Here is a 15609-nt window from a genome sequence, read left to right as displayed (position 1 = left end):
GGAGGGTTAAAGTATACGAAAACATTCTACTCAATGTCACGGACCCGTACACGTCAAGCACATGCCGCCACACGCCACCAGGTTGCGCCCACACGCTGGCAAATGATAAAGGAATATTCCGTCAGATTTGATGGAATATTCCGTTAAATATTAACGGCGTTAGAATATTTTGTTAACTTTAACGGAATATTCTCCTTTTTCTCCAGTTGTCCGCCACCGTTTACCACCGTCTGGTTCATTGGAAACTGGAGAATTTTCACCGGATTCTGGAAAAATTTTAAAACTTCGTATCTTCTTCATTTCTCAACCATTTTTTACGTACTTTATATGGAAATGAAGCTTATGAAGAGTAGAACAAGTTTATACCTTTTAAAAGTCCAAAAAGTGGACGGAATTGGACTCGAAAAGCTTGAAAGTCTCGGACCTATTTTCATCATCTCAAACCCGTGTGTTCTCACATTGGCTCCTCTTCAAGCCTAGGCTAGTGGCCACGGGGAGTTGCCTAGATGTCTCCAAACCTTCCGAAAGCATGCAAACGGAAAAGCCGTGGAGGAATGTACACCCGAGGCAGAGCTCCGAGTTAGAGGTTCAAAACTCGATCATTTCATGATTGGTTCATGCGAATAGGTTCATGGGTTTGAGAAGAGTGTGATGGTGGTGGTTGGAGGTTGAATCTGTGAAGTTTGATGATGGTGTATGGTTGTTGCAGAGATGAGAGAGCTACAGGTGAGGGAGAGATGAAGAAGAAGAAGAAGAGAGAGAGAGAGAGAGAGAGTTTGATTGGACAAAAGAGAGAGGAAAACTGTCTAATTGGTGAAAGAAATGAGGAGAGCGATTGATTGGTTGGTGAGGGGGAATAGGGCACGAGACAGATTTAAAGAAAGAAAGGGATAAGATTTATACAATATAAAATGCACATAAAATCTGTAAAAATCTAACTCACCTTTTCTAAAACAGTGTTTCCAACACTGAATAATTAGCACACGCATGTACAAATCTACCAATAGTTAACGCACTTTAAGTAAACATAACTTTTTTGTTACAACTCTGATTCAAGTCTAACTCATGCTCACGCATTCGTAACAACAATTACTAATTAATCATGATATCGAGAAAAATAATTTACAAGCCGAATAACTACGTCCACATCACTTTGCCAACAAGGACATAAATGTCATTTTACATACTCGGGAAGAAAATTACATGGAAAATTAAGGAAGGGTCGTCACAACTTAACCCCTTAAGAAAATTTTGTCCTTGAAATTTCAACACTACTAAAGATCATAGTTAAAAAACAAACGTGGACAAAGATCTCGCATACGCTCATCTGTCTCTCAAGTAGCTTCCTCAACATAGTGGTTTGTCCATAAGATTTTCACCATACGAACGGTTTTGTTCCTAAAAACTTTGTTTTTCCAGTCAAGAATCGTCACTGGAACCTCATCATAAGTCAAATCTGGGTTAATCTCTAACAGCTGAGGATGAATCACATGTGACGGATCAAAGACGTATCTCCGTAGCATGGATACATATAACACATTATGCACTCTTGACAATTCTAGACGTAGATCAAGTCGATAGGCAACTTCACCAACTCGCTCAATGAACTGATACGGTCCGATATAACGAGGACTTAGCTTTCCTTTCTTCCCCGAAACGTACAACGCCTTTCCATGTTGACACCTTTAAGAATACCCAATCTTTAACCTTATATACTTTGTATGTTGAATGTTTGTCTACTATACTCTTTTATTGATCATGTGCTACCTTCAGATTGCCCTTTATTGCTTGAATATTCTGTGTCGTCTCATCTACAGTTTCAGGGCCCACCAAAACTCTTTCGCCTACCTCGGACCAACACAACGGTGTGCGACAAGGTTTCCCATAAAGTGCCTCAAATGCTGACATACCAATGCTGGAGTGAAAGCTATTGTTGTAGACGAATTCTATCAAAGGTAAGCGTTTGTGATATGAGTCTCCAAACTGCAGGACTGAAGACCTCAGCATGTCTTCCAACGTCTGAATAGTTCTCTCTGATTGTCCATCAGTCTAAGGATGATAGCGGTGCTGTAGAGTAATTTTGAACCTAGCTCTTCTTGAAAAGCTACCCTAAATTTCAAAGTAAATTTCGGGTTCTGATCAGAAATAATACTAACTAGAACACCATGATACTTGACAATTTCATTAACGAAAAGTTTGGCCAATCGACTCAACGGATAGTTCTCACGAACAGGTATAAATGTGCTGACTTGGTAAGCCGATCTACAATCACCTAGATACTATCATAGCCATTACGTGTACGAGGCAGCTTGTACATGAAATCCATTGAGATATCTTCCCATTTCCACTTGGGTATAGGAAGTGATTGTATCAACCCGAATGGTTTCTTTCTTTTTGTTTTGACCTCAACGACTCACGTACTCCGCAATTTCTCTTTTCATTCCCGGCCAGAAGTAGAAAAGTCGGATAGTATAATACATCTTAGTACTCTCATGATGCATCGCATAAGCTGAGATATACGCCTCATCGAGTATTTCTTTCTTTAGTTCTTCCAGCTTCAGTACATACGTTCGATTGCCTTGGATGATCATACCATCAGGTCTTCGAATCCTAAGATCTCCCTTATTGCCATTCAACATTGCTTGCTTTAACTCCTGGGATTCTAAGTCATTCGTCTGAGCCTCAAGAACACGATCCAATAAAATTGGTCTGACTTGAAAGTTGGCAAGCAGAGCTCCCTGGTGATCCACTCCCAAAACTGTTCCAATAGATTTTAGGTCGGTCAAAAGAGGAACATGACATGCATAAAGAGCATTAAGTCAACCGTGAGATTTCCTGCTGATAGCATCTACTACAGTATTTGCACGACCAAGGTGATATTCAATAGTGCAGTCATAATTGCTGATCAATTACATCCATTTACGCTACCGAAGATTAAGTTCTTTCTGAGTAAAGATATACTTGAGGCTTTTATGGTCAGTGAAGATTCAACACGTTTCCCCATAAAGAGAGTGCCGTCAAATTTTCAAAGCAAAAACAATAGCTGCCAATTCGAGATCATGAGTAGGGTAATTCATCTTATGAGGCTTTAATTGTCGTGAAGCATACGCGATCACCTTTCCATGCTACATCAATACACAACCTAGACTATTCAGAGAGGCATCACTATAGATCTTGAAATTCCCACTGTCATTAAGAAGTGCCAAAACATGCTCATAAGTGAGACAATACTTTAACTGTTGAAAACTCTGTTCACAATCATCATTCCATTCAAAATTAACTTTTTTCTTGTCAACCTTGTTAGATGCAGTGCTATAGCCGAGAAGGCTTTCACAAAGCATCGATAGTAGTCCGCAAGACCAAGAAAACTCCTTACTTTAGTAACAGTCTGAGGTTGCTCCCATTTTTCCGCTTCTGTTACTTTCTGAGGATCCACGAGAACACCCTAAGCTGATATCATGTGTCCTAAGAATGACACCTAATCCAGCCAAAATTGGCATTTACTGAATTTAGCATACAGTTTATTCTCCCTTAACTTCTTTAAAACCAAACGTAAATGTCTAGCATGGTCAACCTCGCTCTTAAAATACACTAGAATGTTATCGATGAAGACAATTACGAACCTATCAAGGTACAGACGGAATACCCAATGCATCAGGTCCATAAAAGCTGTTGGAGCATTAGTTAACCTAAATGGCATCACGAGAAACTCATAATGACCATTTTGAGTTCGGAATGTTGTTTTCGGAACATCATTACTTACGATCTTCAAATGATAATAACCGGACCTTAGATCGATTTTCGAGAACACACAAGCACTACGAAGTTAATAAAAAAGATCATCAATACGAGGCAACGAATAACAGTTTTTAATAGCCATCCAATTCAGTTGTCTATAATCGATATATAGCCTCAAAGTTCTGTTTTTCTTCCTCACAAACAAGACTGGAGCTCCTCAAAAGGAAATGCTCGGTTGAATAAACCCCTTATCAATAGGTTCTTGCAACTGGATTTTCAATTCCCTTAACTCTACAGGAGCTATACGATAAGGAGTTAGAGAAATAGGGTCGGTACCTAGAATTAGGTCCATAGTGAACTCCACTTCATAATCCGGTGGTACGCCAAGTAAATCGTCGGAACAAACATCAGGAAAATGTCTGACTACCTGAATATCTTCCACATAAGTAGAAGTCTCTTCAGTCATTATTACATGAGCTAAGTAGCCTTGACAACCTTTCCTTAACATCCGTTTCACCCTCATGGCAGACATAACTCCGTGTTTCAGACCACTATGTTCGCCGACAAAAGTTACAATAGGCATGCCCGATCGATGGTAAGTAACAATTTTCTAATGACAATTCAACATGGCACAATTGTAATCTAGCAATCCATGCCCAAGATAACATTGAAATCAACGATGTCCAAGGGAACAAGATTAACTGGCATTACGACATCCTCGATAAGAATGGGACATCCTCGATATTCCCAACTAACATAGCAAATTTCACCCCTAGGCATCAAGAACTCCAACTCATAACCAAGGGAAGTGGGGTGAGGTTAAGTCTTTTGAGTAAACATATGGGAAATAACTGAATCAGTAGCCCAAATCAATTAAAATTCTAGCAAAATGGCCAAGACCATCCAATGTACCCATGATCAAGTCGGGGTTACTCTAAGCATCATGCACGGTGACGTTGTTGACGCGACCTTGCACTTGTTGTTTGCCTCTACGACCTCTGTTTCCCAAGTTCTGATTGCCATGTCCTTGATTGCCTCAACCCTGATTAGTTTGATTAGTCTGCCTAGCTAAGCCGCCACTGCTAGAAACTACATTAAGATTTTGGTATTGTCTTCCAGGATACCACTGCACTCCGCCATCCTGATACGGCGTATAACCTATGGTACTACGGATAACCGCCTTGGTAATATGGAACATCAGGTGAGTACTGATATACTTATCCTGGATACTAAGATATGTCACCCTAGTAGTGGAAAGCACCACCATAAATTGGCTACGGGTAAGTACCAAAACCTGGAATCTGCTGGAGATGAACGTAGGAGGTTGAGTTTTCTGATTATGAGGGCATTAATTAGCTATGTAGCCCATCTGGCCGCACATGTAGCATCCACTACTTCCCCTCTTACATTTACCATAATGACGACTATTGCACCTATGGCAGAACTGAGCACCAGAATTATTAGGGTTCCTTTGACTCTAAAAACGTAAACTGCCAGTGGACTTGCCGCCCATTTGAGGCATATTGGAACTTGAACCACCGCTCAAAGATCCAGAACTATTACTGTTTTTCTTGAAATTTTGAGTCTTTGGAGGGCCAAATGATGACTGCCCCCTGTTATTATTCTTCTGAGCATTACTATTATCATCTTCATCATCGTCATCATCAGGACCATTCTCGAAATCTTCAACACGAATCAGAACCTCAAAGAATTCTTGGTAGGTAAAGCATAGAGTAAAAGTCATCAAAGAATGCAGTCTCTTACGAGTCCCTTTCTTAAAATGACGGAGTATCTCTCTGCGATTCTCAGTGATGGAGGGACAATAATGGGATAAGTCAGTGAACTTCCGATGGTACTCTGTGACTGACATTTTACATTGCTTCAACTCTGTGAATTTGTTTCTCTTCCGATCCTTGTATTCCGAAGGTGTGAATCTAGCCTCAAATAGGCGAAATAACCAAGTCGTTGTCTTGACCCATCTCTTCGCTGGAAGATTCCCATGTCGCTGCATAACGCGAAAAGTCTTCTCGGGTCCCTCATTGCCAAAGAAATTATTTATTTGAAGATGGGATACGGTCTCTAAGGTAGTCATATGGGGAGGATGAAGTGTAGACTGAATGGCGCTGGTGATATTCTCATCAAGTTGCCCAAAATCAAGAAAGTTAGTCTCAGAATGGACATATGGCGCTCTACGAGGTGGCATGATTCTGACATAAAAGATCAAAAATTATTAGAACCTATAACACATATGAGGAATGCAGGACTACCAAACCTATGCTCTGATACCAAACTGACACACCCCAACCGAAGTCAAGGCATGCTGGGCGACACCCGAATGTGACATAACCAAAAAAGAAAATGATGCATAAGAAAAATATGAATAAATTTAAAACCAAAGCTAACATTTATTTAATCTAAAGTAAAGAGTGTATAATAGTGGGAAGAACCTATAAAACACAACTATTCAAAGCATTGATGACAATACGACATAAGTAGTGCAGTCGAAACTAGTTAAAGTACTTATTACACAACCGGGAAAAGCTACTACATTTAGGGATAAGTCAGAACCGTCGAAGATTCCTCGTATGCCACAGAGAATTCAACTATCTAAGTCTTGGAAAGGCAAAAAACAGAAGGGTGAGTGGGCAAAAACAAACCTTTATAAAACACATTCATTTTCTGAACATATTAACCCCTCGCCCTAAAACATGTATTGTTTCCAGAAAATCATACTACAATAAGTATGAAATCAACTTTAAATCAACAATAAATCCAGAAATACGCCAAATCACAATATCTCAACAGTAGCATAATTAAATCAAGTGCTCATCAACCTATGCTAACACACGAGTTCATGCAGATAAATTTTACCATGAACATGACTAGGTGTAATCATAATATACGCTCTAGTACTACAATCACGTGAAGACTGGCGCAAGGTGCATCACATACAAATCGGAGTTGCCTATTACAACCTGTACGACAGGACTGGCACCTACAATGGATCCAAAGTGAGCGTGCGGTGCGATGTGAACATACACATGAAGCCTGGCCCTGGCCCAAACGAGTACTACACCGGTGCAAGCATGCATGATGAACAAGTAATATGTATAAGAACATGCCATGACAATATATAAATCTCAACGTCATAATATCATTTTTTTAAATTAAATAAACCATGGCATATCGGCATAATATAAGTCTCAAAGCATTTGCAGAAACTATAAAGCTTTATAATATATATATATATATATATAAACAAATGCCCACTCATTGATACGTCGATATTAACAGTTTTAGAATACTCCGTTAACTTTAATGAAATATTCTCCTTCTTCTCTGGTTGTCCTCCGCCGTCCGTTGCCATCTGGTTCCCCGGAAACTGGAGAATTTTCACTAGATTCTGGAAAAGTTTTAAAACTTCATATCTTCTTCATTTCTTAACCATTTTTTACGTACTTTATATTGAAATGAAGCCTATGAAGAGTAGAACAAGTCTTTGCCTTTTAAAAGTTCAAAAAGTGGACAAAATTGGACTGAAAAAACTCAAAACTTTTGGACCTATTTTCGTCGTCTCAAACCCTTGTATTCTCACATTGGCTCCACTTCAAACCTAGGCTAATGGCCATAGGGAGTTGCATGTCTCCAAACCTTCCAAAACCATGCAATTCAAACAGAAAAGCTGTGGATGAACGTACATCCGAGTTAGAGCTCCAAGTTGGAGGTTTAAAACTCGATCATTTCATGATTGGTTCGTGGGTTTGAGAGGAATGTGATGGTGGCCGTTGGAGGTTTGATATGTGAAGTTTAATGATGGTGTATAGTTGTTGCATAGATGAGAGAGCTATGGGTGAGGGAAGTGGGGAGACGAATTGATTGGTTGGTAAGGGAGAATAGGGCACGGGACAAATTTAAAGAGAGAAAGGCATAAGATTTGTACAATATAAAATGCACACAAAATTTGTAAAAATCTAGCTCACCCTATCAAAAATAGTGTTTCCAACATTGAATAATTAGCACACGCGTGTACAAATTTACCTGTTGTTAATCTACTTTAACTAAACGTAACTTTTTCGTTACAACTCTGATTCAGGTCTAACTCATGCTTATGTATTCGAAACGAATACTAATTAATTACAATATCGAGAAAAATAATTTAAAAGCCGAATAACTACGTCCACGTCACTTTGCCAACAAGGGCATAAATGTCATTTTACATATTCAGGAAGGAAATTACATGGAAAATTAGGGATGGGTCGTCACATTATGAGTGACTGCGTTCGAGTTGTTCTAATTCAGTTTCATTTTCCTCATCTTTTGCATACTGAAGTCCATATAACATCCTCTCCTTAGAACCTACAAGCTCAATTCAGATAATTTCAACGACGATCTGCATCGAGCTTGGTTTCAAATGATTGCTCATCACCTCATGCAATCATAGTATGAGTAAGTAGGGATCGTTCTATTCTGGGGATTAGAAGGGATGCTAATCAACACAAATTAAACTTATAAACTGAAAACTAAGTTAAACTAAAAACAAGAAATGAGGGGGGAGATTTTGGACGAATTTAATTAAAACAAAAGTAAAGTGCAACAAGTAAATTAAGTTGTGAATGAAATATGGATGAAAGGATAGCTAAAGGATTCTTCTCCACACATGAAACATATGCATACAAATCAATTTCCAGTTATTCTTGCTATAAACCACGAATGACAATGCCCCAAATTAATTGTGAAAAGCACTAATTAACTCTCAGATTTTCTAAGTTCATTGAATTGGACTCAGCAACGCAACCAAATTATTCTTCTCAAGTTCCCTAACTATGAAAAGCATGATAGAGATACATCTGAAAGATCATTAAGTTCTATGAAAATCATAAGCATTTGACAAAGCATTCATAACTATGAAAAGCATGATACTCCTGCCAAGAATTTACTTAACTCAATCATGACTAGTGACTTTTACTACTTGCAAATCTAAGTTCATAATGATTAGGTGAAATTCCCTTATATTCTAGCATCAAATCCCTGCATGCAAACTAAGTGTGCACCCTTAATAAACATACAAGAACAAGTTTTCTATAAAGCAGATAAATAAATCGCATTCATGTTTTATGAAACAATAACTGGATGTAATCCATTTATATAAAACATATGATCATGGCTTCGAATTCACCTCTAGCTAAAAAGAAATTTAGTACACATGTTCATCATAACTGAAAAACAATATAAATTAAACATTGAAAATTAAAACAAAGAGAGAAAGAACCCAAAAAACTCCAGCAACTTCAATGGATGAATGGTAGGCATGGCACTCCCTAAATCTCTACAAGAATTTCATATATATATATATATATATATAGGAGAAAATGGTTGAATCCAAGGAGGAAAGGGTTTTGGCGTTTTTAAGTTATTTTAGGACTTTAAAAATCAGGTAGAAAGTGTTGGAATGTGTGAACACGAAAGTTCCTTGAAACAACAAGAGACAAGAATAACGTGTACAAAATAATATTTTGTGTTTAATGATTTTGGGGTTACGATCTCTCTCAAATTTGGTCCTCTGATTCTATCTTCGTAGGGTGTAGGTTTGTGGATGAGTTGTTGATCCAAAGGGGCCGTCGGGGCTTGATCTAAGGATGAACAGTTGATGAACGGATGAACACTTTCTTCAAGGGCCGTCGGAGCTTGATCTTGAATAATGGTTGTGTGGATTTCTTCAAGGGCTTTTGGGCTTGATCTTAAAGGTTGATGGATGAGCGGATCTTCAAGGGCTTTTGGGCTTAATCTTGAAGAACAATTGGATGTGTGGATTTGTTTGTTGATCCAAGGGGCCGTCGGGGCTTGATCTAAGGATGAACGGATGATGAACGATGAACACTTTCTTCAAGGGCCGTCGGGGCTTGATCTTGAATAATGGTTGTGTGGATTTCTTCAAGGGCTTTTGGGCTTGATCTTGAAGGTTGATGGATGAGCGGATCTTCAAGGGCTTTTGGGCTTAATCTTGAAGAATAGATGTGTGGATTTGTTTGTTGATCCAAGGGGCCGTCGGGGCTTGATCTAAGGATGAACAGTTGATGAATGGATCTTCAAGGGGCGTTGGGCTTGATCTTGAAGAATGGGTGTATGGGTTTGTTGAGGTCGTTGATCCAAAGGGCCGTTGGGGCTTGATCTTAGGATGAACGGATGATGAATGATGAACGCTTTCTTCAAGGGTCGTTGGGGCTTGATCTTGAATAATGGTTGTGTGGATTTCTTCAAGGGCTTTTGGGCTTGATCTTAAAGAACGGTTGGATGTGTGGATTTGTTGATGTTGTTGATCCAAAGGGCCGTTAGGGCTTGAGCTTAGGATGAACGGATGAACACTTTCTTCAAGGGCCGTCGGGGCTTGATCTTGAAAGAGGATTTAACAAAGAACGAAAAGAGCTTTCTTGATCCTTCGGAATTCTTGGGAATTTGGATGGTTGGAAGCTTTGGAGTTTCAAAGCTTCAAGGATTTGGGGAATTCCTCTTCTAATTTTGGGAGTAGAGAAATGTATTTGTGAATTCCTTGATGCTTGATACCTTGATGGAGAAGCCTATTTATAGGCTTTGAGAATGAATCACCACCACAAAAATATTTTTTCCTTTCCAAGCACCATTGCCTAATTTTCCCACTTAATGCAATATTGAAATTGAAGTGGTGTAACTTATGGCCTAATTTCCCACTTAATACCATTTTAAACTTGAAGTGGTGTAACTTATGGCCTAATTTCCCACTTAACACCATTTTAAACTTGAAATGTGTATGCTTTGTCATTGCCCAAATGAGAAAAACTTGCTTTGATCCGTAATGGATTGAAGTGTGCTTGCCTTGTCATTGCCCAACATGAGAAGAAAAACTTGTTTTGATCCTCAATGGATTGAAATGTACTTGCCTTGTCATTGCCCAAAATGAGAAGAAAAACTTGTTTAATCCTTCAAGGGTATTTCTTCCTATTTTGTTGAGTCACACGCCATGTGTACAATTTGTACAACACGTGGCGTATGCCATGTATGCCTTGACACGTCAAAACTTTAATGCATTGGTGAACATTTGTTTTACTGAAATTTCGATGTCTACAAATGCCCCCACTTCAAGGCGCGTCGTAGACATGTGCTTGACACGTGTAGAAGATGCGTTTTGAAGTCCCGTAATGTAGATGTCAACCCAAGGGCCGTCGAGGCTTGATCTTGAATTGGGCTGGAAATTTCTTCAAGGGCCATTGAGGCTTGATCTTGAGTTCGACTGGAAGATTTTCTGGTTTCCTCCAATCGTTGATTTTCCATAGGCTTAGTCTTGAACTGGGCTGGAGGATTCTTTTGGTCTTCCCGAAGGCCTGAACTTACTCCTTTTATCTGGAGTTGAATTTGATTCAAGGGTGGTGAACACTTGATTTTGAATCGGACTTGTGATTTCTTCAAGGGCTTTTCGAGGCTTGATCTTGAATTGGGCTGGAGGATTCTTTTGGTCTCCCCCGAAGGTTTGAACTTACTCCTTTTATCTGGAGTTGATTTTGATTCAAGGGTGAAGAACACTTGATTTTGAATCGGGCTTGTGATTTCTTCAAGGGCCATCGAGGCTTGATCTTGAATTGGGCTGGAGGATTCTTTTGGTCTCCCCCGAAGGTCTGAACTTACTCCTTTTATCTGGAGTTGATTTTGATTCAAGGGTGAAGAACACTTGATTTTGAATCGGGCTTGTGATTTCTTCAAGGGCCATCGAGGCTTGATCTTGAATTGGGTGTAGGATTCTTTTGGTCTCCCCCGAAGGTCTGAGCTTACTCCTTTTTTTCTGTTTCTTTGTTCAATCTCTCCAATTCGTATTGAAGAGGGTTAGAGGATAGCTCAGCATATGCAGTTGTAGCTTGTCTCCACATGCTTCAATGTATCATTTTCACTTGCCTTACTTGTTCCCCTTTGCAGAAGTGGTATTTCCTTATGCAGGCTTAGCATCTTCTCTTGTAGTATTTGTTCCTGATGCAGGAGTTGAATGCAAACCTTGCATTTGAATGGACCATCACTTCTTGGTGGCAGCGCAAGTTTGAGTGGAGGTTCCGACATATTGCTTTCTCTGTCCTTGTTTTGGCAGGTGAGAACAAGGGCAAAGGAAAAGATAGGGGAAAAGCATGATATGAGATACCTTTGCTTTCGCCCTTGATGATATGAGATACTTTTGCCTTGGTGTCATTTGTTTGCAAGGGCATTCCCGGAGAGGAAGAAAACTGAGCATTTTGAGATGCTTTGCTGGGAGTGTACTCTCGGAGGTGAGGAAGAGTTGGGCATTTTTTTTTTTTTTTTTTTTTGTTTGCAGGTCTGCCTTGTCATAAAAGATGAAGGTCGACATATATAGGGATTTCCCAATAGCAAGTGGTGGTACTGTTCTTTTACCCTTGTCGACAAACGTTTTTGATCCCGCAAATCCGGCTTTTTGAAATAGTGACGACTCTTCGATCTTTGAATACGCCTCTTTGATTTCTGAAGGACGCCTCTTCGATTTCTGAACGAGCGCCTCTTTTGACAAAGCTGCATGCGTTTTCTGAAAAGCAGAGAAAGCGCCACTGAACTTCGCGCTTGTCGGCTAAAGATGTGTAGCTGCGATGATGACCTCCACGTGATCTTTTGACAAAGTGGCACCTGTGCTCTGAAAAGCCGAGAAAGCGTCGCCAACTTACGCCGGAAAATCCAGCTTTTGAGATTTGCAGAGCGATGTCTCTTCACTTTTGAATAAGCGGCCCTTCGATTTCTGAACCAACGCCTCTTTGATTTCTGAGCAAGCGCCTCTTCGATTTTATAGAGGTATTGATCACCTCTAACACGCACACTTTAAAGGTTGCTCATTCCTGAAAATCATTTCCGGCCTTTTGAGTTTTAACTCCATCCACCCATCTCTTTTAACACCTTTGAAAAATGGCTAACCCATCGAACCTTAGCTTAGAATTGAGTCTCAGCAGTGATCCGGTTGCGCCGCGTCAAGGTAATGTATGGTGCCCGTCTTTCTTATCTTCTAACGGTCCTCTTACAGGTGAAGACTCAGTGATGCAGAATGCAACAACAGCTACAATAGTAGCTAGAAACCTCCTCACACCAAAAAATAGTAGGCTGCTTTCAGGACGGTCCGATGAGTTGGCCGTTCAAGAGTCCCTCGCTCTCAGTATTCAGTGTGCGAGCTCTGTGTCCAACATGGGCCAACGCCTGCTTGCTCGGTCTCGTCAAGTGGAATCATTGACGGCAGAGGTGGAAGATCTTAAGCAGGAGATTAAACAGCTTAAGTACGAGAATAGAAGTTTGCATGTGCTTGCAAATAACTATTCGTCGGGCATGAAGAGGAAGCTTGATGAGATGCAAGAATCTCAAGGTCGAATGCAAAGTGACCGTCAAAGGCTTGCGTCTTTCTTCCAGAGGCACCTTTTTCCTGGGTCATCCAGCGTTCCGCCAAGTATTGAGGCCTCAAATGCTCTATCTCCGATGCCTCTTACTCCGATGCCTCTTGCTCCGATGCCTTCTGCTCCGATGCCTCCTGCTCCGATGCCTTCTGCTCCGATGCCTCCTGCTCCGATGCCTCCTGCTCCGATGCCTCCTGCTCCGAGAGTGTTGCCACGTAGTGGGGCTTCACGTACACATCCTTTGTGAAAGCTTCATCTCTTTTTTTTTTTTTTTTTTTTTTTTTTTACACACTTGTAATTTCTCGGAGATCAATGAACATGCTTTATTTTATTCAGTGTATTGTGCTAAATACAGATAAAACATATACATCACCAAGATGTGTTATTTCCCTTTTTTTATTTTTTATTTTATTTTATTTTTTTTATTTTTTTTTTTATTTTGATGATGTGACTGTACTTGAAGTTTTGAAGTTTCAAGTTGCCTACGTACCCTTGGTTGAGGAGGGATCAAGTCATGACGTAGTTCAAATGAGTGATGGTTTTTTTTTTTTTTGATGATTTTGCCGTACACAGTTTATGCTCTTGCGGGCCAGGAGCGTTTGGTGCCGTTTGCTTTAGGGGTAGTAGCGCTTCAAAAATCTGCCGTTGATGGGGTTGATCTTCAACCCGTCTTCTGCCATGATTAAGTAGGCGCCATTGGTGTAGATCTCTTGTATTACGTAGGGTCCATCCCACTTTGATGTGAACTTGCTTTTTGTCTTATGAGTTGTAATGATAGGCCTACGCAATGCCAGCACGAGATCTCCGGCTTGGAAAGACCTTGGGCGGACTTTCTTGTTGAATGCCTTGGATAACCGTGCTTGGTAGCATTCCAAGTGTTGTTGAGCTTCGAGCCTTCTCTCATCCAGCGCTTCCAACTCCTGAAGGCGCAACTTTGCATTTTCTTCATCAGTCAAGCCTTCTTGTATAGCCATCCTTAGTGAGGGAATTTGACTTTCGAGTGGTAGAACAGCTTCTACGCCATATACGAGAGAATAAGGTGTAGCTTGGGTAGGAGTCCTATGTGTAGTCCTATATGCCCAAAGTGCTTCACTTATTCTTTCATGCCAATCTCTCTTTGTTCGGCCGATTACCTTTTTCAGGAGGTTGCACAGCGTCTTGTTGAATGCTTCCGCGAGGCCGTTGGCCGGAGCATGATACATGGAAGACTTGTGCTGCTTGAACTTGTATTTATCGCAAAGCTCGTCCACGAGTCGGTTGGAGAACTGCTTTCCGTTGTCAGTGATAATGTAGCGAGGCACCCCATATCGGTGGATGATATACTCCTTGATGAAACGAACAACAGTTTCCTTTTTTACTTCCCTTAAAGGGATGGCTTCAGCCCACTTGGAGAAGTAATCTGTTGCAGCTAGGATGTAAGCTTCCCCTGCAGATGACTTTGGCGTAATTGGTCCTACAACGTCCAATCCCCATGCGTCGAACGGCCATGAAGCAACTGTAGGGTGTAATGGTTCAGGCGGTTGATGTATGAAGTTGGCGTGGAATTGGCAGGCTTGGCACCTTTTGGCGTGTTCCAGGCAGTCCTTCACCATGCTCAGCCAGTAGTAACCCATTCTTTTAAGCCGGAAATGTAGCTTTGGTCCAGACTGATGTGCCCCACACACACCTGAATGTGCTTCTTCCATGGCTAGATTAACTTCTTCCTCACCTAGGCATCTCAGGAGCACTCCTTCAAAAGAGCGTCGATAGAGTGTTCCTTTGTAGTAAAGGAAGCGAGGTGCTCGTCGACGTATTTCAGAACGGTGTCTGAGATCATCAGGAAGCTTTCCGTGCTCTAAGTAGTCGATCAGCGGCTGTCTCCACTCTTCAGCATCAACTGGAAGTACTGAGATGACATTTGTATCATCTAGTGACATTTCATTAACGAGCGGAATCACCCATCTTTGGCAAACTGGCACGTCTGCAACTTCATCTTTTCCTAGTGTCATACTCGAGGCTAGATTGGCGAGAGCGTCTGCCATTTGATTTTCCTTTCTTGGCACATGTTCCAGTGCCACAGCTTCGAACTTTTGTAGCAGTTGGGTCGCTAGCCGGAAGTATGGGACGAGATCATCTTTCCTCACCTCATATTCAGTTAAGAGTTGATTGATTATGAGCTTGGAATCGCCATATACCTCAAGAGCTGTGATTTCCATGTTGATCGTCATTTGGAGCCCGATGATCAATGCTTGGTACTCAGCAACATTGTTGGAGCATAGCTCATTCAGTTGGAAGGAGTAAGGTAGTATTTGCCTTTGTGGCGACATGAATACTACTCATGCCCCCGCTCCGTCTGCTCGTGCAGATCCGTCGAAGAACATCGTCCATGTTGGGAAGATGTCGATGTAGAACACCTCCTCGTCAGGCAAGTCGTCTGAGATTTTCCAATCAGCCGGGATTAGATGATCGGCAAGGAGCGTTTGGTGCCGTT

General features: G+C 40.9%; 1 protein-coding gene across 1 annotated transcript; it reads right to left on the bottom strand.

Moving 5' to 3' along the window:
- Positions 1-1334: 1334 nt before the first annotated feature.
- Positions 1335-4321, bottom strand: LOC125472961. The gene is made up of 5 exons (XM_048575137.1): positions 3984-4321; positions 2825-2901; positions 2418-2758; positions 1768-2049; positions 1335-1667 (listed from the first exon to the last, which is right to left on the bottom strand). The coding sequence occupies exons 1-5, from the start codon at positions 4319-4321 to the stop codon at positions 1335-1337; spliced, it is 1371 nt and encodes a 456-aa protein (XP_048431094.1).
- Positions 4322-15609: the final 11288 nt, after the last annotated feature.

This window comes from the organism of the source record quoted next, unplaced genomic scaffold, assembly GCF_019419815.1.
Source record: "Pyrus x bretschneideri cultivar Hongxiangsu unplaced genomic scaffold, Pyrus_bretschneideri_v1 Contig78, whole genome shotgun sequence".
In the NCBI taxonomy this organism is placed as follows: Eukaryota; Viridiplantae; Streptophyta; class Magnoliopsida; order Rosales; family Rosaceae; genus Pyrus; species Pyrus x bretschneideri.
Note: the sequence above shows the minus strand (reverse complement) of the source record. Positions and strands in the feature narration are given on the sequence as shown.